This window comes from Rutidosis leptorrhynchoides, chromosome 7 (assembly GCF_046630445.1).
Source record: "Rutidosis leptorrhynchoides isolate AG116_Rl617_1_P2 chromosome 7, CSIRO_AGI_Rlap_v1, whole genome shotgun sequence".
Lineage (NCBI taxonomy): Eukaryota > Viridiplantae > Streptophyta > Magnoliopsida > Asterales > Asteraceae > Rutidosis > Rutidosis leptorrhynchoides.
Window position 1 is genome coordinate 33,418,339 of NC_092339.1, and position 22,345 is coordinate 33,440,683.

Here is a 22,345-nt window from a genome sequence, read left to right on the forward strand (position 1 = left end):
CGTACCTGAAATAATTTTGACGTGGAAAATCCTCGTAGTTTTCACAAGTTACACAAAGAGTCCCTGACTAACATCGTTAGAAAATTAGGCACATTCTAAGAATTTCGTTAAGAAATTACTTGTACATTTTTCCAAGAATCGAGAATGAACCTAGTCACAATCACAACGAAAGTTTGCGCATTCGTGTCTTCATTTGTATGCCATTTTGTTAAGACCATCAGTCCAAAAATAAACTAGGATACTTTACATTGTTCTTCATAATTTCTTTAGTTATCAGCAAGACCTAACAATATACTTAAGAAAAAAAACAGCTTCTAAAAGCTGTATACATAATGCATAAAACAATGCATTATTCTCAAATTAATCCATTAATTTAGGAAAAGGGAACGTTCTCTTTCTATGGTTGAAAGGTATCTTGTGACTACAATTGTTTTTAACTACTCTAACTTTTGGTCAACATTGTTGGCCAATAATTGTGTTGTCTTTACAATAATCTTGATTTTCAGTTCATTATCTCAAGTTTCCTATAGCTTGATGTACTAAGGTTGATACAAATTAAATGATGTCGAATTGGTGCAGTTATCACACAATCTGATGTCAGGATAGACATCTCTACCATCATCATCTAATGATGATTCACAAAACCAACATTAACCTGTAATAATGTTGTCCGGTACGAAGTTTACACAAAAACTTTTTCATTCTTATATTATATCATGGTTTGTATACAAGCGTTAATGAAAGGGCATATGTGATATGACACCAAAGGGGAATAAAGTCGAGAACTACATATATTTAGTGCTAGAAGTAAAACTCACAAGTAACCATATTCTAGGATAATTTGAGTGCTATTTCCTGAAGAAGGGTTCGTTTCTGAGATGCGCTTATCACGTGATTGTTTTCAGCATGTGCCAGCACATCAGCTACTATAGCTGCCGCATGACCAAGAGGCTCCTCAGCAGACCTTTTCAGCATGAAAGCCTATTGAATAGTGCACAGAGAAAATGTGTCAGATTATGCAAGCATAAATAGATAAGTTCATTCACATTACAAGACTACTGTCAGCTTTACAAGTGGCGGAACTTGAAAATTTTAGTTAGGGGGACGAAAATCATAATCACTTGAATGCGTATAATTTACAGATTAAAGATTTCGAATAAAATTATTAAACAAAAAAGTGATATTATTTTCATTAAAAGTTTATCAAACCGCACAAAATAGATTAATAACCTTCAACTTTTATATGTAAAAAGCCATTTCTAATAATCAGATAAGTTCTAATTTTAATAGGATACAAGATCTGTTAGACTACATCAAATATTGTAATAATATATGTACAAATCAGCTGTTGAACGTAGCAGAATGTAGGTGTAAAGAAAGAAAAGAAATCTCTTATAATGAATAACTATTTGAAACAAAGGACAATGTATAGATTATTAGTAGATATACGGAGTACTTTTTATTATCACTATTGATCTATTTAAATTCAGATTTAATGGGCCTGGGCTATCAAGTTATCTCTTTAGATTTGGGATATTGACCTATTTTCATACGCGTATTATTATTGTCTACCGGGCCGGTGGTGAAAGATTATTAATATTTATCTATACTATTTAAAAAATGTCAATTACAATCAAATTTCTAGTAGGGGCGACTGCCCACTCAGGTCTTTGAAATGTTCCGCCCCTGAGCTTTACCCAGTAATAATGGGACCAATTTAGTGCTTTGATTATGGATAAGTTTGGTTGAAAGACTAAAAATAAAGAACTATTAGAAAACTAAATTCACATTACAGAAAGAGAAAGAACCTGGCCATGATGTGAGATGGTCAATGTGCATGGTGACTGCATCCACGGTTCACCGTCTATCTGAACAGGCAAACCGGCAAGAAGCTGGATTTTGATGCTCTGCCCTTGTGCCAGCCTTCGAGCTCGAGAAAGCCCTACCTGAGTAATTAATTAGATACTTCTTCATTAGGTCTGAACAGGGGACGATAAAAAAGTAGAGCAATTTGTGTTGTAAGTTGTAACCATACGTGGAAATGAAAAACGAGGAGAAATTATGATTACGATAATTTCTCATTGATCTGACTTCATAAAAAGGTAGCCAACTTCGGTCTAATTTGTTTTTTGTAATCAATATTTCTTAGGCTAGAAATTAAAGTTCCAAAAAAGTAGTTAATCCGGGGTGACCAACTTCCAGAACTCTGACTAAAATACATAATATGCTAATGAGTCAGATGATGACGTGGCAGATGAGCTGTCAGTATTTTTTGACCAATGTTAACTTTTCATTTGATGTGATTCTGAAAATAAGTTGGTTCCTAACACAGAAGTCAGACCAAAGTTGGCTAAGATTATTTTATTATATTTTATTTTTTGGCGAAAAAACGAAAACTCATATAGAAACGGGGTCGTTTTCCAAAGGAAAACGCCCTCAAACGAAAACTCATAAGTTGGCTAATTTTTTATGCGACCAAGAGTCATAGCAGTTAATGCACCAGTAAACTGCATCTGTTAAATAATGTTACCTGAAGCTTTCCAAGATGCCAAGTCCCGGATATGCTTACAACTTCAAGTAACCGATCATGCATAGACTGAGGATCAAAATTATCGTAGTTATCATCTTCATTCTGCCACAAGTCTACACCGCCCATATAACTGCCAATGTTGGCAACAAGAACACCCTCTGCATCCTGAGAAAAATAAACAATAAAAATATATCAACATCTGATATAAACTACGAATGAATGAATGGAAGTATGGATTAAAGATGGACCGCAAACAAGATTTATTAGAGTAACAACAAGAGAAGTAATATCCACTCATTTGATTGAAATGGACACACATCAGGAGACTCTGAAAATGTTAAGGTCAATAGTTGTCAGATTATGCTTTTACTTTAGGCTATAAGGATGATGAATGATCTCACATCCAAAGTGTAAGTCATAAATCACAACTAGGGTAACCAGTTGCAAAATTTTGTACAAGTACCGATAGTTGACACTTTTCCATGGCTCCATGACTATAGATGCGTGTGTAATAGTACATGTAAAACGTATATCCATGGTTGGTAAAAATTTCCCTTAATTTTTTTTGTGTAATTAAACGGAGAAATGTAATTAGGAAACATGAAAGTATGTACTAAAAATTCATTAATGATATCGAATTCCCATATAAGAACGGGTGAACTAACCTCAGGGACCTCAACATCAACGCCGTCCACTTCCACTTTAACATGCCTAGGGTAATCTGCAAATGTTCTATCCATAATAGTCCTAGCACCTTCTCTGGCATACAAAACTTTATTCATGAACTGCAATCATACACAAACTACATTCAGCATTATGAACTCAGGGATCAAAAATGTATGCAGTTGATACTTAAGTAGGGCGTTATTATACAGAATGCATATGCATATTATCAGCCATTTGAGCCACGTCTAGCTACATCTGTATACCTAAAACAATTAAAAGGTGAAATGTGCACACCAATGTACATAAAATACTAAATTATACTATGAGTTGATTTATTGGAATAGCCAGCAGCTTCAAATAAAATACCATTGGCCCCACCCCCAAGCCCCAGTTTGGCCAAAATGCAAAGAACCAAACAAAAAAAACCAACACACTCCAATATCCAATGAAAGCACATGTCTCAAGCTTCAATAAACATTTTCTAAGAAAAAACAAATAAACATGCACGCACACCTGGTTATAGAACTTCTCTGGATTCTCCTCCCTTAGATTGTGAATTTCAAGAGCAACCTTTGCATCACATCCAACACCTGCAGAAACAGGTTTTAAAGAACCCCGTGTAATGATTAACGATCCACGATAACAAGTTAATAACAGAATGAGGAATGGCAAGGTCGTGAAAGACAAAACAAAAGATATATTTGTGTGAGAAAGGGACCAAAGGGTGTACAAAGGCGCCTTTAACGTACACAGCCAAACGAGTACATCAGATCATGAAAATTGATAAAGTGAGATTTATAAAAAATCCCGACTTTCCTATCGTTGTAACAATAGTGTGATTCTCACATTAAATAACATGATCTTTTGCCAAAAGAAAATAAAAAGAGAAACATTGAGGCTCAAATTAGCAATAACTCACATATGACGAGTGCAACCCAACAGCATAGTATTTCCAGGCGAACATTTTCGTTGATATCAAAGAGTGTAACTTAATACATAGGAAATATGCTAACTATCATGACAATCACATTTATATTGGGTCGTTTAAGAGAGTGTGACATACCAAGATAATTATTCATAAATTTTGGGGTAGAGAGCTGCTTTCCCTTTTGGTTGGTTATAGAAATCTTCCAACGATCGAGAAGTGTTACAGCAGCATACTCAATCCCTTGCAGCATCGTGCAGAGGCCTCCCTGTCTCTCAACTGTTCCCAAACCACCTCCCCAACCTAAAACTCTAGCCAAGTCATTTCCAGTTCCAGCAGGTAGAATAGCAACTGGTGGAGGAGAAACAAAATCTTGCTTTTCAATGGCATCCAATACCCATCCAACTGTCCCATCACCTCCGCATACAAGAACTTTAAAATGGGGTACTTTTCTGAAAAGATAAAGACCAACTTCCGGTCCCTCTGTTGAGCTCAACTCGAAAACCTAAAAGACATTGTAGCAAGTCTGATTAAATATACAGAACACCCTCTACCAGAAAAGTTAAAGAGTCATTCAAAACTCTCGATACAACAGGGCTACAAAAGATATACCCGGTTATACACATGTAAGCATACACATACTATATAGAGGTAGCAATATGAGCCGACCAGTAACACACCAAGAGGGGTTCAAACACTTTTAGTACTTCTAAGAATTGCTACTCGTCAACAACAAAGCTGATAAAGAACAACTATACTAATCATACTAAAAGTGGTTTCTAAAATAGTATTTATTATAATGTTTAAGTTCAATATTCCTTGTGCATGTCTTCACATTCTCTTTTCCCACTAACTAGCAGCATAAGATTACAAGAGCTTATAACCAAGGATTGTTTTAGATTTTTAATTGATAGAACCAACCGTATTAATTGAATATATACTAAAGTTTAATGTATCAATTGAGACCTAATGGTGCACTGACCTGAACCGGGTTCAAGAGAATATTCATCCGTAGCCTCAGTGAATCTCCTCGCTGAGCACCACTCTTCTTGTTAATGAATACTAAAAGAGGCCTTGCATCTGGGCCCAAATCACTCAATTCATATCTCTGCTTCATCCCTGCTATATAGGACTCATCTCTCTGACCATTTGATATGCTTCTCTTAAGTGTCATTTTTCGACCAAACTTGTTGACCACGACACCATCTTGTCGTTGGCTTGTACCCTCTGTATCCGTGTTGATATTCCCATTGTGATTTTCTTTGTAGTCCCCTTGAGAGTTTTCTTGTGTTCTATTTGAAGAATTGTTTGCTAAATTAGAATCTGCTGTGCTGTCTGTAGAAGATTCCCCTACACTACCATTACTACATTCAACAGGGACTTCACTTCCTTGCTTGGCTTTCTTACTTTGGTTTCTAATGCTCGCACGTACAGATGATGCAATCTCATTAGCTCCATGGGTGATGGAACTCAATATTCCTCCTGATGAAGAACGACTAAGTTCCTTAACACGAAGAGGTGACACAATCAGCCTTCTAAAAGGACCCAGGTCACATACATCACCAGTGTCGCTATAAAAACTACTATGACAATCAACATGAACCAACCGTTGACACCATAGGCAACACCATATTGCTGAACCACCAAGAAACGAGGCACTACAAGGTTCTTCACAATGACTGCAGAATGAGATTTCATCAGGTTGATCCACCACCTCGGTCCACCGTATAGCCCATAGGTGCAAGACACGTGTAGCACCAAACATAGATACACATTTACAGTCTCTGTGTGCCTTTGAAGAACAACAAAGGTGAGCTGCGGCCCCACATATTCTACATCGGTGAATAAAGCTATCTGTCACCACTGTTGGCCCGAGAGTCTGAGATGAGGACACCGATTTTAAGCACACACAGCAATTCAAGCTTTTCCCACGAGATCCAGACTCAAGATACCAAGTATGAGCAGCTAGAGGAACCTTGCTTCTTGATTTTGGATCCTTCTTTTTTCTTGCAGTGGCTTTCACCAAACTTAAACTAATGTTTCTTCTCCATTGAAAAGCAGTATACACAATAGTAAGAATACCAATTATCCCAGCAATAAAGCAAGAGATGATGAACACATATGATTCTGCTAATTCAGATGGACTCTTATTAATCCATGCCGGAGGCAAAATATCAGGTTGCCCATAGTCATCCATTCTCTAAATACCACTATTACGCATTCTACAAGTTCTTATTCATACTATCATTCAAGCACAGTTAATATAAATAACTTTCAACACTCAACACCGTGATGAGCAAATTTCGAGAGACGTCAACTTATAAAGATTAGTTTAAACATTTTTCACAACCTTCTGTAATATCCTACGCACTCTGTCCTCGAAACTACAGATTGTAACAAATAAACGTAAACTCCTTTGTTGTTAAAAACTTAATAGCATAACTGTATCACCTACAAAACAAAATAAATTGTGTGAGCATGGGACAGAGAGACGGCAAACCTAACAACATCAATAAAAAGCACTAAATACTATAACAACCTTCCATGGGTACATACATCCACGTATGCATTTGTGTACAGCCAATAACATGCCAATTAATTAATTTTTCGATCAATAATTCAAAATTGCACGCAATTATTTCACCAAATAAATGCTACGAGTACTTCATACCAATAAATTGACTTTTCCATCAAGTAACAGTCAAATATTAACAGACTATTATTCTCCTACTATCTACCACGAACTAGGGCTAAACACGCCGCACACACAATTTTAATCGGTAGTAGCATAACAAACAAAATTATCAACTTAATTAAACGATTAAGATGAAGACTTACAAATAAATTGTGATTTCTGTATGAAATAATTCGATATACGCAGAAAAAGGATCTCGATTGAATGAGTGAAACGGAAAAACCCTAGAAGGATAAATGTATCGTGAATCACGCAAACAGCGAAAGGCAAAAAGGTAACAATAATATTGATTAAACTATGATTCGTAGATCTGTGTAGGTTCGCCTTTTAAGCTAAATATACATACAATTATTTGTACGTATAGATCGGTGATTTTACGAAAGTATTTTTTCTCTTGGTGTTGGGGAGAATGAAGATTCAGATTCCTTCCAATTTTGTGTGCGCGCAAGAGGGAATCATTTTCCGATTATAACGTGGCGAGAAAATGAATTGATGACGTGGCTTTGGTATAGTGGGCCCACTTGAGTCCCTTCATTGAAGAAACCGGAAAAGTAAAGTTCCATGTGGATGTCACGTGGTAGGGGTTAATACGAAAAAAAAAAAAATCAAAAAGTGTAAATAATGAGCATGTTAAGTTAATTAAAAGTATCATCACCATCTAAATTACTTCTCTCATTATAAATTATGCAAGATTAGAGAGTTTTTCAACAGAGCATTGTGTTTTTAAAACATAATTAAGAATATACAGTACTTCTATAACTATTTCACAAAGCACAGTATTTTCTCATGTGACTAGCATGTGAGCAAGAGTATGTTTCTTCCATCTCTTTTACCCACCTTCATTAATGTCTTTTACTCACATCTGTTCACCATTAAAATCAAAGTCAAATAAGTAGACATTACACACATACACCTGCACTACCCACACCATTATAATTGCAAATTATCACCCTAATGCTAATAGAATATACAAAACTAAAAGATAAAACAAAAACTACAAATCTATTGAAGAACAAAATTTGCACAAATACCATTATCAAATGGGAATAATAGCATAAACAGTATGTTGTGTTCTGTTTTGGCCAGAATTTGCAGTCATTGCGAATGATGGTTGCAGACAGGAATCCGTCGCACAACACCGCCAAACTTAAAAGGTCAAACTGAAAATATTGTACCAGCAAGTTTACAATGAAGTGCAAATGAAGATCTAATTGTAACAGCAAGTTTAAAATTTCGAATCAAATTATAGAGATCAAACTGAAAATAAGGTTCGAGATTTAGTGGGTTTTTTCTAATCAAACACAATTGATAGAATAGATAGATTGGAAATTTCGTAGCTAAATTATACATTTTTTAATGTTTCGTTGTGATATATTTTTTTATAAATATCTAACAACATATAATAATCCATATATAAATGGATTAACAAATTTTTTTTAGAAGACAGCTTCTTGATTATCGCTTACTCCGTATTATTATTATTATTATTATTTTTCATACAACAAGAAAATATATAAATATAAAGAACAAACCTTTATATTAATGATTAGCCTTAACGATTACAAATGGAAAGTCCAGAGGACAATCTAAACTACCCGAATGTTATGCGAGGGAACATCCCGTGTATTTTATTAATAGATTATTGTTATAATTCAGTAGGCTTATAACTACCTTTATGGCTGATCTTAGCAACAAGCCTTCTTATAAATATATATGAGCAGAGATAAAAGAGAGAAGAATGAAATTTTCTATATCAGTGTATCTTACAAGACTAACACAGATGATATATTTATATTACAAATTTTACTATGCAAAGTTCTATTCATATGCATGCGTATGAATTATTAAATTGTCAGCCACATGTTTTTTTAACTTTTAGTATCATAACACTCCCCCTTGGATGGCAATTTATTAGAGATCAACTAGTACTGCCTCGTTAAAAACTTGCTAAAGAAAACCCAGTGGGAAAAAACTTTAGCTAAGGAAAAAAGAGTGCAACATAGAATTGACTCTCCCTCAAGTAGACATCACTGATCTGTTACATCTTTTGAACATGCCTCATGCCAATATTGTGAACGTGTGTTCTGAAAATAGCAGTTGGGAGTGCTTTGGTGAAAAGATCAGCAGAGTTTTTGCTGGATTGAACATATCTCATTTCAATCTGGTTGTCCTTAATGAGATCTTGAGTGTATGAGAAGAATTTAGGAGGTATGTGTTTTGTTCGGTCACTTTTGATATACCTTTCTTTCATTTGTGCTATGCAAGCTGTATTATCTTCATAGATAGTTGTTGAACTTATCTCGCATTCTAGTCCACAAGAACCAGTAATGAGTTGTGTCATTGATCTCAATCAAAAACATTCCCGAGTAGCTTCATGTAATGCAATCACTTCAGCATGATTTGATGATGTTGCAACAAGTGTTTGTTTTTGAGAACGCCATGATATTGCAGTATCTCCATTTAGGAATACATATCCATTTTGAGATTTAGCTTTATGTGGATCAGATAAATAACCTGCATCTGCATAACCAACCAAATCTTGTTTTGATTCGTTAGAATAAAATAATCCTAAATCAGTAGTTCCTCGAAGGTATCGAAATATGTGTTTGATCCCATTCCAGTGTTTTTTGGTAGGAGCTGAGCTGAACCTTGCCAACAAATTAACTGCAAAAGAAATATCAGGTCTTGTACAATTTGTAAGATACATAAGAGCTCCAATTGCACTAAGATATGGTACTTTTGGTCCCAGGATATCTTCATGATCTTCACAGGGACGAAATGGATCAGTGTCAACATTAAGTGATCTAACAACCATAGGAGTACTTAATGATTTTTTCTTGTCCATATTGAAACGTTTTAAAATCTTTTCCGTATAAGTTGTTTGATGTACAAGTAAACCATTAGGCATATGCTCAATCTGCAAACCAAGGCAATACTTGGTTTTTTCGAGATCTTTCATTTCAAATTCTTTCTTTAGAAGTTGAATGGCTTCATGGATCTCTTTATTTGTACATATGATGTTAAGATCATCAACATAAACGGCTATGATCACATATCCAGATGTTGTTTTCTTAATGAATACACATGGGTAAATAAGATTATTGGTATACCCTTTGCTTATCAAGTAATCACTTAATCATTTATACCACATGTGACCCGATTGTTTCAACCCATATAAAGACCTTTGTAACTTGATTGAGTACATTTCTTTGGGTTTTGCATTGGTTGCTTCCGATACCTTAAATCCTTCAGGTATCTTCATATATATATATATATATATATATATATATATATATATATATATATATATATATATATATATATATATATATATATATATATATATATATATATATATATATAGATATATATATCACTATCGAGTGATCCATATAGATAAGCAGTCACAACATCCACGAGATGCATTTCTAAATTTTTAGAAAGTGCCAGGCTGATTAAGTATCTAAAAGTAATTGCATCCATAACAGGGGAATAAGTTTCATCATAATCAATTCCCGGTCTTTGAGAAAAACCATGAGCTACAAGTCTAGCTTTATACCTTGTAACTTCATTTTTCTCATTTCTTTTTTCCACAAAAACCCATCTATATCCCACAGGTTTCACATCTTTAGGTGTGAGAACGATAGATCTGAAAACTTTTCTTTTTTTGAGCGATTCAAATTCAGCTCGTATTGCTCCTTTCCAATGATCCCAATCATGTCTATTTTGACATTCCATGACAGATTTTGGTTCTGGATCATTATCATCATTCATGATGTCATATGCAACATTATATGAAAATATCTCATCAAGATTTTTCATTTCATTTCGGTTCCATAATATTTTTGAATGTGCATAATTAATTGAAAATTTTGTATTGACATTATCAATCTCTTCTGCAGAAGGAGTATTGATTTGTAGTTCTTCTTGAACACTTTCTTTTACCTCATTATCAGCTGATTTTCTTTTTCGATGATTTTTATCTTTGTAACCAATTGGTCTTCCACGTTTCTGGCGTGACAAAGACTCAAGAGTGACATTATTGTCAGCTTTTGGAATTTCAATTCGAGCTGGAACATTTACTGCTGGTATATATGATTTAGTCACTCTTTTTGTATCTGTAAATGCATCAGGCAATTTATTCGCAAGTTCTTGCATATGCATTATTTTTTGAACTTCGATCTCGCATTCTTTTGTGCGAGGATCAAGATACATTAATTGAGGTTCACACCATAAAACATCATTTTCTTTATTTTTTATTTCTCCCCCTAATCTAGGGAACAATGTTTCATTAAAGTGACAATCAGCAAAACGTGCTGTAAAAACATCACCCGTCATGGGTTCAATATATCTTATGATTGAAGATGTTTCATATCCAACATATATTCACATCCTTCTTTGAGGACCCATTTTAGTGCATTGTGGTGGTGCGATAGGAACATAAACCGCACAACCAAATGTTCTAAGGTGGGAAATATTTGGCTGATGGCCAAAAGCAAGTTGCAAGGGAGAATATGTATGACTTGCACTTGGTCTAATGCGAATTAATGATGCAGCATGTAAAATTGCATGACCCCATACAGATACTGGGAGTTTGTTCTCATTATCAATGGTCTAGCTATTAATTGCAATCGTTTGATTAGTGATTCGGCTAAACCATTTTGTGTATGCACATGGGCAACAGATGTTCAACAACAATCCCAATAGACATGCAAAAATCATTAAATGTTTAAGATGTAAACTCACCAGCGTTATCCAATCTCACCCTTTTAATAGTATAATCAGGAAAATGTGCTCTCAATTTAATAATTTGAGCAAGAAATTTTGCAAATGTCATGTTTCGACTTGATAATAGACACACATGAGACCATCTACTAGATGCGTCTATTAGGACCATGAAATATCTAAATGGTCCACATGGTGGATGAATTGGTCCACATATATCACCTTTAATTCTTTCAAGAAACGATTGTAACATCCCGCATTATTTCGTTAAATTATTTTTAATGTCCGTCTTTTTTATTTTATATAATGCACTCGTATCTAGATTCGTATCTTCTATTATTTAGCGTTTCTAATATTCATGTTATTTAATTATAACCTCTCTCGTTTACTCTAGCGTATTTAAAATAATCGTTTGGTTAAATTACGCACCCGCTTCAAAGTCGAGGGACTAATGTTGCCAAGTGGGTAAAGAATTGACTAGGTCAACTAGTCAAAGTGCTTATCCTCCACTCAATCATTCACCTCCCCATCTCATTTCATACTTCCACTTTTACTCTCAAAAACCCAATTCATTCAATCATCATCTAATTCGAATTTAGGAAGCAAACATCAAAATAAATTACATATTTGGAATCCTTGCATCTTTCTCTTTAATTCCATACCAATTTTATCTCATTTGGGTAACTTTATAAAAACACTAGATTCTTTGTTCTTGATATTTTTAACTTATAAAAGTGTTAATTAGTGTCTATGGCTCAAGTCTAACAAGAATATATGATTTATATGCTCGATCTTGTTATTTTGATGTAACTAACTTAAACTTGAAATGGGTTAGTTTAATCCTTTATTTTGGTTGATTAAATGTTGTTTAATTGTTAAAGTTCATGTATTAAATGTGTTACTAGCATCATTAGCTTCGTTTTGGTATGTAGGTTGATTTAGAAAAGCCTCATTTACAAAATTGTTAAATTCATGATTCTTGGTTAGGGTTTGATAAACTTTAAAATGAACTTTTGATGCATTGAATGCTATGAAATGTTGTTAGTAAGTGTTTAGTTGCAATGTATGTTTAATTACCTACGAAACGGCGTATTATATATGTGTATTAAGTTCCCGAATCATCTTATGCATTTTATGAACTTGAAACCTTGATGATGAGTTTTAAATGATCATTCGGCGAGAATTCGATTATTTTAAATGATGTTTTTGTTTGATGAAAAGTGTTTAGTTGTATTCCTCGTCAAAATACCTTTCCAACGATATAAGATACGTGTTTTAAATGTTTACGGTTCATTAGTTATGGTTGTTTGAAGTTGGATTCGTGCATTAATCAAAACTGCCAGATTTGCTGAACAGATAGTCTGAGCGCCACTCAGGGTCTTTGTGATGATCGCTCCAAATCCATATAGACGAACACATCATTCATCGATTTCATTGCGAGGTATTTGACCTCTATATGATACGTTTTGTAAACATTGCATTCTTTTGAAAAGGCACACCATAAATGAATATTTAAATCAAAGGTTTTCGACATCTGATGATTTCTACATATGGACAATCACCGTAAATAATAGTTTACAATAGTACTTTCGTTGACAATGCAGTTAAAATAAGATACATGGTGATGATTTGGTGAATGCAACGTTTCCTTGAAAAAATATGTCATGTAAGACTCCATGCACATAGCTTGTCTAACATATAAGCAAACAGTGGAAGACTTCTAGGGAACCTGAGAAAAAACATACTAACAAATGTCAACATAAAGGTTGGTGAGTTCATAGTTTTAATGTTTTGCATAATCTGTACATAAAGGTGGATCACAAGATTTCAGTTGTTTCCTCCAGAAACGTTTATCAATAGATTCTACTTAACAGAGCACTCTGGCAACTAAACTTTAACGTTATAATGATAAATACCCCATTCGTTTTAATACACGCAAACCAACGTATCCTAAACTCAAATAACATACGTCCGTTAAAAGGCTAGGCTCTAGCTCGGACGGGGATGTCAAGCCCTATGGATCCATATACTGTTATTTGCGCCCACCAGTCCACATCCTATGTACTGGCAGTTACTAGTTACCAAAGCTAAGAGATTTTCGGTTTAAACTCAGTGTAGAATTAAGTAAGTACTTGTATCCATTGCGTTTAAAATAAATTGCATGTATTCTCAACCCAAAAATATATTGAGTAAAAGGGATCATATGAAACTCACCTTAACAACATATAAAGTCGTTCACCAAAATGTGACCGAAACTCGGATTACTAAATAACCGTAGATCTCATCCTAGAGAACATATGTTGGTCAATAAATGTCTATCAAGCTAGGTCAGGTCATAGTGTATCACAATCCTAATGCTCGAGATTGACATACAAAAGTTATCAAAAGTCATTTCAAAAAGTCAACCTGACCCAATATGATCTTTTAAAATCTATACTATAGTTTGAATGATCATGGTAATCGAAAATAGTTTAACATTTAACATGGTTTCCCAATAGTTGAATAATTAGACTATAGTTTTATAAAGCTTTAAAATATGATAAAACAGTCAATTTTGACAAGGAAACAAGGAACATGTGAGCTCTCCCAGCTGGCCATGCGATCGCATGGCCAGGAAGAAGAAAGTCCATGCGATCGCATGGCATGAAAAGTCAGGCCACATCTCCTATAAATTCGCAGTTTGGTGAACCAAAATATCCATCTTTTTCTTCTTCTTATCATACGTAAATTATATATATATATTTATAATTTATATTTTAATTTTAATTATAATTCTAATAATAAGGGTATGTTAGCGAATATTGTAAGGGTGTAAGTCGAATTTCTGTCCGTGTAACGCTACGCTATTTTTAATCATTGTAAGTTATGTTCAACCTTTTTATATTAATGTCTCGTAGCTAAGTTATTATTATGCTTATTTAAAACGAAGTAATCATGATGTTGGGCTAATTACTAAAATTGGGTAATTGGGCTTTGTACCATAATTGGGGTTTGGACAAAAGAACGACACTTGTGGAAATTAGACTATGGGCTATTAATGGATTTTATATTTGTTTAACTAAATGATAGTTTGTTAATGTTAATATAAAGATTTACAATTGGGCGTCCTTATAAATTACCATATACACTCGATCGGACACGATGGGCGGGGTATTTATATGTACGAATAATCGTTCATTTAACCGGACACGGGAATGGATTAATAGCCACTAGAATAATTAAAACAGGGGTGAAATTACATTCAAGGGTAATTGGTGTAATTGCTAACAAAGTAGTAAAACCTTGGTTTACACGCAGTTGATAACCTGGTGTATTCATTAAACAAAGTATTAAAACCTTGTTACAATTCGAATCCCCAATTAGTTGGAATATTTAACTTCGGGTATAAGGATAATTTGACGAGGACACTCGCACTTTATATTTATGACTGATGGACTGTTATGGACAAAAACCAGACGGACATATTAAATAATCCAGGACAAAGGACAATTAACCCATGGGCATAAAACTAAAATCAACACGTCAAACATCATGATTACGGAAGTTTAAATAAGCATAATTCTTTTATTTCATATTTAATTTCCTTTATTTTATATTTAATTGCACTTCTAATTATCGCATTTTTAATTGTTATTTTATTTAATTGCACTTTTAATTATCGTACTCTTTAATTATCGCAAGTTTATTTTATCGCACTTTTATTATTCGCAATTTCATTATCGTTATTTACTTTACGCTTTAATTTAAGTCTTGTATTTATTTTTAATATTTTACATTTGGTTTTAACTGCGACTAAAGTTTTAAAATCGACAAACCGGTCATTAAACGGTAAAAACCCCCCTTTATAATAATAATATTACTTATATATATATTTGTATTTTTATAAAAGTAAACTAATATAGCGTTAAGCTTTGTTTAAAGATTTCCCTGTGGAACGAACCGGACTTACTAAAAACTACACTACTGTACGATTAGGTACACTGCCTATAAGTGTTGTAGCAAGGTTTAAGTATATCCATTCTATAAATAAATAAATATCTTGTGTAAAATTGTATCGTATTTAATAGTATTTTCTGCTAAAATTAATAACTATTAGCTTTGACATCAAATAATAATAATAATAATAATAATAATAATAATAAAAAATAATAAATATAAATATAGAGAGCATAGATGGAGAGATATATGTGTACGTGTGTCGACAAACTGTCCAATTTATAGAAGAATTCTGATTTCTGACCCCCATGCGATCGCATGGGTTTTATGCCTATTTCTCATGCGATCGCATGGCCCTCTGATCCAGCTCAAAATCATTTGTTGTTTTGTTTGTCGACATATTTAAATATAATATATATAATATATATAATTTAAATAATTAATTATATATTATATTAAATTCATGTGCATAGTTGACTTGTAATTTTCGTTCCGATGACTCGTACGTTGTCACTCGACTTATGTCCCGGTTCCGGTTTCTCGAACGCATTTTCGTACGCTTAGAAAACTCGCAATTTACATTTTGTGACTCGTACCTTTGTCAAAATATAATCTTAAATTATCAATAAACTATATCATTCAAAGTGTATCTTAAACTTTCGAGTGTTTTGGTCATTTACTTCTATAAATCATTGTCTCGCTATTTGTTAATATATATATATATATATATATATATATATATATATATATATATATATATATATATATATATATATATATTAACAAATCATTTTATGACCAAGTTAATATATATTTTCAACATTCATAAACATGTTTTAAATATACGTCGTAAGTTATTCATACAATTAATATTCCAACTTTTCATATATATTCAAATAAATATTTAAACCAATAAGTTTAATGTACGATATCAAACAATTAATACATTGTTACGTTTTCAAGTTATAGTATATATATATATATATATATACATATAATTGTTCGCGAATCGTCAAGAACAATCGAAAGGTATTTGAATATATGAAAGTAGTTCAAAAATTTTGAGATTCAGTTTTACAGACTTTGCTTATCGTGTCAGAAATGTTAATCATACAAAGATTAAGTTTAAATTTGGTCAGAAATTTCCGGGTCATCACAGTACCTACCCGTTAAAGAAATTTCGTCCCGAAATTTGAGTGAGGTCGTCATGACTAACAATAAAAATATTTTCATGACGTATATGTGTTGATAAATAGAGTTTTATCACCGTTGAATAATATGGATAAAACAATCCGATTATTCGAAGCGTATGAGAGAAGTTATCGTAAAAGAGTGAAATGAAGAATAGAGATTCGTCTTAACTCTTGACATATTAACGATTGATTTTCGTAATTTAAGGAATAGAAAATCTTCATAATCTAAATAAGATTTGATTCTTCGGAATTTAAGGAAATTAAGATTTCTTTTGATTAAATGCGTAATTTGCCTCGATTGCTATGTTTGATATTTCGCTATAAATTGACCTCTTCCGTTTCATTATTTTCATCACTCTTACATCTTTTTCCTCATTTCCTATTTTCAAAAGATTGTGAAAAATGCTTCATCCAGTTCTGATTCTTGATATACTCCTAACTTTCATATCTGTCATTCTTCTTTTTCATCTACCACCGGAGGAATCTGCTTACTTCTACTTTTCCCTTAGGGTTATAGTGCTTTTAATTCTCCCGTGTCTTTATGTTGCGATAAACATTGACATACATTATTTGTAATTTATGTGTTGTTATCGGGCTTTATATTCTCCCTTATATTTCAAAGTTCCTGCTTCTGTCTTCTATAATTATTGTCATCCCCAGTTAATGCTTTCTTTTATTTGCTGCGATTTATACCCCAATTTCTATTTCGGAGTTTTATCCCTTCGTTTCTTCTTCTTGTGACTAAGCATTGCTTGTAATGGTCCAGAATTCGCAGATATGAATTTCGGAATGAACATTGTTAATGTTCTAAGAAGAAAATGGTAATGGCACGATCTTGATTTGTTAAATTACCAGAATAACCTGGAAAAGACAGAATCATCAAGAAATATTTTCTTGATATTTTAGAGATTAACTAGAATACAAGAGTCGTATGACATAGCACATGATGACGTTATGATCTGTGAATCATCACGTTCCATTTAGAAACTCAGCATGACTTACTGTAATATAATCACGTTGATCAAGTGTCATTATATTATACTAACTCATGCTTCAGCTCCCAACACCACTTCAAAAATATTCATATTTTAAACTCGAAGGTTTCAGAATTTAGAAATTAAAATAGTTTCTTTTATAATGTATCACAGATATCATAAGGAGAAAATTGACTTCCGATAAGAATGTTTATGGAATTATCTCCAGAAATATGGAGGATATTTATAATGAAAGATACGATGATATCTTAGAATTTCTAATATCAGAGGATGATGAAGAATATTACCCGCAAGGGTTTAGATTCGGAAGCAAGGTATTCGTTAATGGCTTCAGCAAATACTGAATCATTTGGATTCTTGGAAGGCAGGTTTCGTCCTTGTGATTTATCCACAGCCTCCTTCATACTTTGCTCAATCCGTTTTCCAGTTCCAAACCTTTTCTTTTTCTGAGCTTTGCCAACACACTATTCTTTATCATCAAACTTTTTACTGTTAAGGTCGTTTACAGTTTTTGCTGCTTCATCAGTACTTTTCAAAATTTCGAGAACTAGTTCGCGGTTTAAGGATTTTTTCAGAAACTTCACATTCAAAGTCTGTAAGTCTTGGAGGTAGACTTTATATGTATATATATAACTGTTGGCATAAAATTGCTACGAGATTCAAAATACTGATTGCTAATTCCCGATGAGTAGTATGGCAATTCTCGTTACAAGATGAGGATGAGTAAATGATAGGGTTCTGATAAATATAAAATTTTTTCAGAAAATCCTAGATCATTATGGTTGCTGATAAGTTTACTGCTAATGTGGTGGAATATGAAAGGTTCTCCAATAACAATGATGAAGGGGTAATCGTTATAATAAGGCTTATTCGAATGAACAATTGAAGGTGATTTACTGGAGTAGTGACAAAACTGTCTATTTTGAAAAGGGATTGAAAAGTTATTTTAGCTAATAAATGCCAAAGGGTCTGACACGGATACGTGTTAAACTATGACTTTAGTTTCAAGAGTTTTTCAGGTATAAGACTGTGGTTAACATGTGGTTGGATCATCATCTCGATGATTCATTATTTGAAGGGTCTTCAGGAATTTCGAAGGGTTTGAACACAGATTGTAATCGTTAATATACATATAATGTTCTAGCACAGTTTTGAAGTCAAAGTATAGCTTTGAAAGATTTAGGAATCTAAGAATGATGATATCAGTTATATCTCTACTTGGATTCTGATATGTTAAAATCAGAATATGTAATTGAATTTGAATGAGTATGGTTATTTTGATTTCTGTGAAAGAATATATCTTGTTGTGAAAGTAGTGAGTATAGTTAATGATTTGTTGAATCAGAATCGAAGAATGTAACATATTAATTGTGAATTTATATATTTCTTGGGTATTACCTACCCATTAAAATATTCTCACCATTAACAGTTTGTAAAAAAGAATTTTTAATTACAATCTTTATGAGAATATACCTACATATATATTTTCTTTAGATGTAAACATGGATTTAATGAGTTAACGTAATATTAATCTCATCTGGTTTTTGATTAGGACTAGAATATAATCTCTAAAACTTTAGATATTACATAATCGCCGTAGAATATTTCTCCAATGAAGTTATGAATCAATACTTCATCAGTTATTGTTGTTGGTGCTCCTTGGTATCTATGGTGCGTATGACGTTGATGTTCGAGGTACAGATTGTGATGTTGAGGTGTGGGATGCGGATGTTGTTGTTGGTGGTGGTAATGATACTGTTGGCGTTAATGATGATGGTACTGTTGATGCTGGTGATGCTGCTAGTGCTTGTAACCTTTGTACCATATTCTCTAAAGTCACCACTCGAGCACGAAGCTCGTTGACTTCTTCTACTACACCGGGATGATTGTTGGTTCGGATGAGCGGACGAATAAGATTTAGAATGTGAGATGGTATATAATCATGACTAGATACTCTGGAAATGAGAGAGAAAATGGTATTACGAACAGGTTCGTCGGTAAGTGCTTCAGGTTCTTCGCCAAGAGGGCAATGTGGTGAATGGAAGGGATCGCCTTCTTCTTATCTCCAATGATTAAGTAAGCTACGAACCCATCCCCAATTCATCCAGAATAGGTGATGGTTGATTGGTTGATCCATTCCGGTTACACTTTCTTCGGAGTTCAGGTGAATATCCATATCGGAATAGCTGTCGGAGTTTAAGGAATTTGAACTAGATACGGGATCCATCTTGTATAATCAGGGAATTGATTTTTGATATAAGATAGATTATAGAATTTAGATTGGTACTCTTCAATACATAATTTACATATGTATATATAATACCAAAATCCTGTAAATTACGGAGAAATTTTCGGAAGATGTCAGGAAAAGTTTACAGTAACCGATACGCTAAGATATGAATTAGCAGATACGCTAAGATATGAATTTTGTCTATACACTATTCATGCAATAATTGCAGGTAAACGTGTCTAGACTTAAGAATGATAAGCATGTAATTTCTGACAAGAAATGATAAGCAAAACTTTTAACATGCAGACATGGTGGAAGTCCAGACTTACTAATGCATCCTAACAACTATCAGTTAGACACACTCATGCAAGACCTGGTTCGCTAGGACCAACGCTCTGATACCAACTGTGACGAATGCTCCAAATCTATATGGATGAACACATCATTCATCGATTTCATTGCGAGGTATTTGACCTCTATATGATACGTTTTGTAAACATTGCATTCTTTTGAAAAGGCACACCATAAATGAATATTTAAATCAAAGGTTTTCGACATCTGATGATTTCTACATATGGACAATCACCGTAAATAATAGTTTACAATAATACTTCAGTTGACAATGCAGTCAAAATAAGATACATGGTGATGATTTGGTGAATGCAACGTTTCCTTGAAAAAATATGCCATGTAAGACTCCATGCACATAGCTTGTCTAACATATAAGCAAACAGCGAAAGACTTCTAGGGAACCTGAGAAAAAACATGCTAACAAATGTCAACACAAAGGTTGGTGAGTTCATAGTTTTAATGTTTTGCATAATCTGTACATAAAGGTGGATCACAAGATTTCAGTTGTTTCCTCCAGAAACGTTTATCAATAGATTCTACATAACAGAGCACCCTGGTAACTAAACTTTAACGTTATAATGATAAATACCCCATTCATTTTAATACACGTAAACCAACGTGTCCTAAACTCAAATAACATACGTCCGTTAAAAGGCTAGGCTCTAGCTCGGACGGGGATGTCAAGCCCTATGGATCCATATACTGTTATTTGCGCCCACCAGTCCACATCCTATGTACTGGCAGTTACTAGTTACCAAAGCTAAGGGATTTTCGGTTTAAACTCAGTGTAGAATTAAGTATGTACTTGTATCCATTGCGTTTAAAATAAATTGCATGTATTCTCAGCCCAAAAATATATTGAGTAAAAGGGATCATATGAAACTCACCTTAGCAGCATATAAAGTCATTCACCAAAATGTGACCGAAACTCGGATTACCAAATAACCGTAGATCTCATCCTAGAGAACATATGTTGGTCAATAAATGTCTATCAAGCTAGGTCAGGTCATAGTGTATCACAATCCTAATTCTCGAGATTGACATACAAAAGTTATCAAAAGTCATTTCAAAAAGTCAACCTGACCCAATATGATCTTTTAAAATCTATACTATAGTTTGAATGATCATGGTAATCGAAAATAGTTTAACATTTCACATGGTTTCCCAATAGTTGAATAATTAGACTATAGTTTTATAAAGCTTTAAAATATGATAAAACAGTCAATTTTGACAATTGTTTAACAAATCGAGACGTGCCTTATATAGAAATTCATTTACTAGATTAGTAATATTTGAAAATCCAAATTATCAATATTATAAACAAGTTGTTTAAATATCAATTGTAGATTCAAAAGCAATTTCAATTAATGTTAATCATAATTCAGTTGTCCATATCTTTTAATTCGTTCATCGAAATTACGCGATCTCTAAATGAAAAGTTATTGATTTTTCGCCAGCTTTCCAAAAACATGCATATCATATACCTTATATCAGTAATATATGTATTAAATTCGTGATCTATCATAAACTATTTAACGACAAAATTAATCGTACTAGCATGCATAATCCTATATACTCGAGCACTAGTCAGGGATACACTATTAATATATAATAGATAAGATATAAATGCTTACGTATCAATATTGTGATTCAATATTGTAGGAAAATACGTAGACGCAACGGAAATGATAAATGCTAGGTTGACCTTTGACTCATGATCATAACCCCCAAGTAATACCCATAACCTCCATAGCTATAACCCATAATTTCCTTAGCTCTATCCCGCTTGAAAAGCTTGTTTTGAAAATAACTTGCTTATGACCTCGTCGTAGTATTTTATGTATAATAATACTAACACTAATAATAATAATAATAATAATATTTATAATAATTATAATAATAATAATAATAATAATAATAATAATAATAATAATAATTATAAATAATAAATATAAATATAGAGAGCATAGATGGAGAGATATATGTGTATGTGCGTCGACAAACTGTCCAATTTATAGAAGAATTCTGATTTCTGACCCCCATGCGATGGCATGGGTTTTATGCCTATTTCTCATGCGGTCGCATGGCCCTCTGATCCA

At 33.2% G+C, this 22,345-nt stretch overlaps 1 protein-coding gene across 1 annotated transcript; it reads right to left on the reverse strand.

The window, feature by feature from the left end:
* Positions 1-676: 676 nt before the first annotated feature.
* LOC139856956 (diacylglycerol kinase 1-like) lies at positions 677-7,328 on the reverse strand. The gene is made up of 8 exons (XM_071845666.1): positions 6,960-7,328; positions 5,104-6,572; positions 4,260-4,626; positions 3,710-3,786; positions 3,196-3,315; positions 2,531-2,695; positions 1,809-1,946; positions 677-981 (listed from the first exon to the last, which is right to left on the reverse strand). The coding sequence occupies exons 2-8, from the start codon at positions 6,316-6,318 to the stop codon at positions 832-834; spliced, it is 2,232 nt and encodes a 743-aa protein (XP_071701767.1). The 5' UTR covers positions 6,319-6,572; positions 6,960-7,328; the 3' UTR covers positions 677-831.
* Between the last annotated feature and the right edge of the window lie 15,017 nt (positions 7,329-22,345).

Excerpts from the sequence above, each read along its gene's own strand:
- LOC139856956 (XM_071845666.1), bottom strand. The coding sequence starts at position 6,318 with ATGGATGACTATGGGCAACCTGATATTTTGCCTCCGGCATGGATTAAT. Across the intron at positions 3,316-3,709 it reads CAGAGAAGTTCTATAACCAG|TTCATGAATAAAGTTTTGTA; the intron begins GTGTGCGTGCAT and ends GTATGATTGCAG. Across the intron at positions 2,696-3,195 it reads TTGATGTTGAGGTCCCTGAG|GATGCAGAGGGTGTTCTTGT; the intron begins GTTAGTTCACCC and ends TATTTTTCTCAG.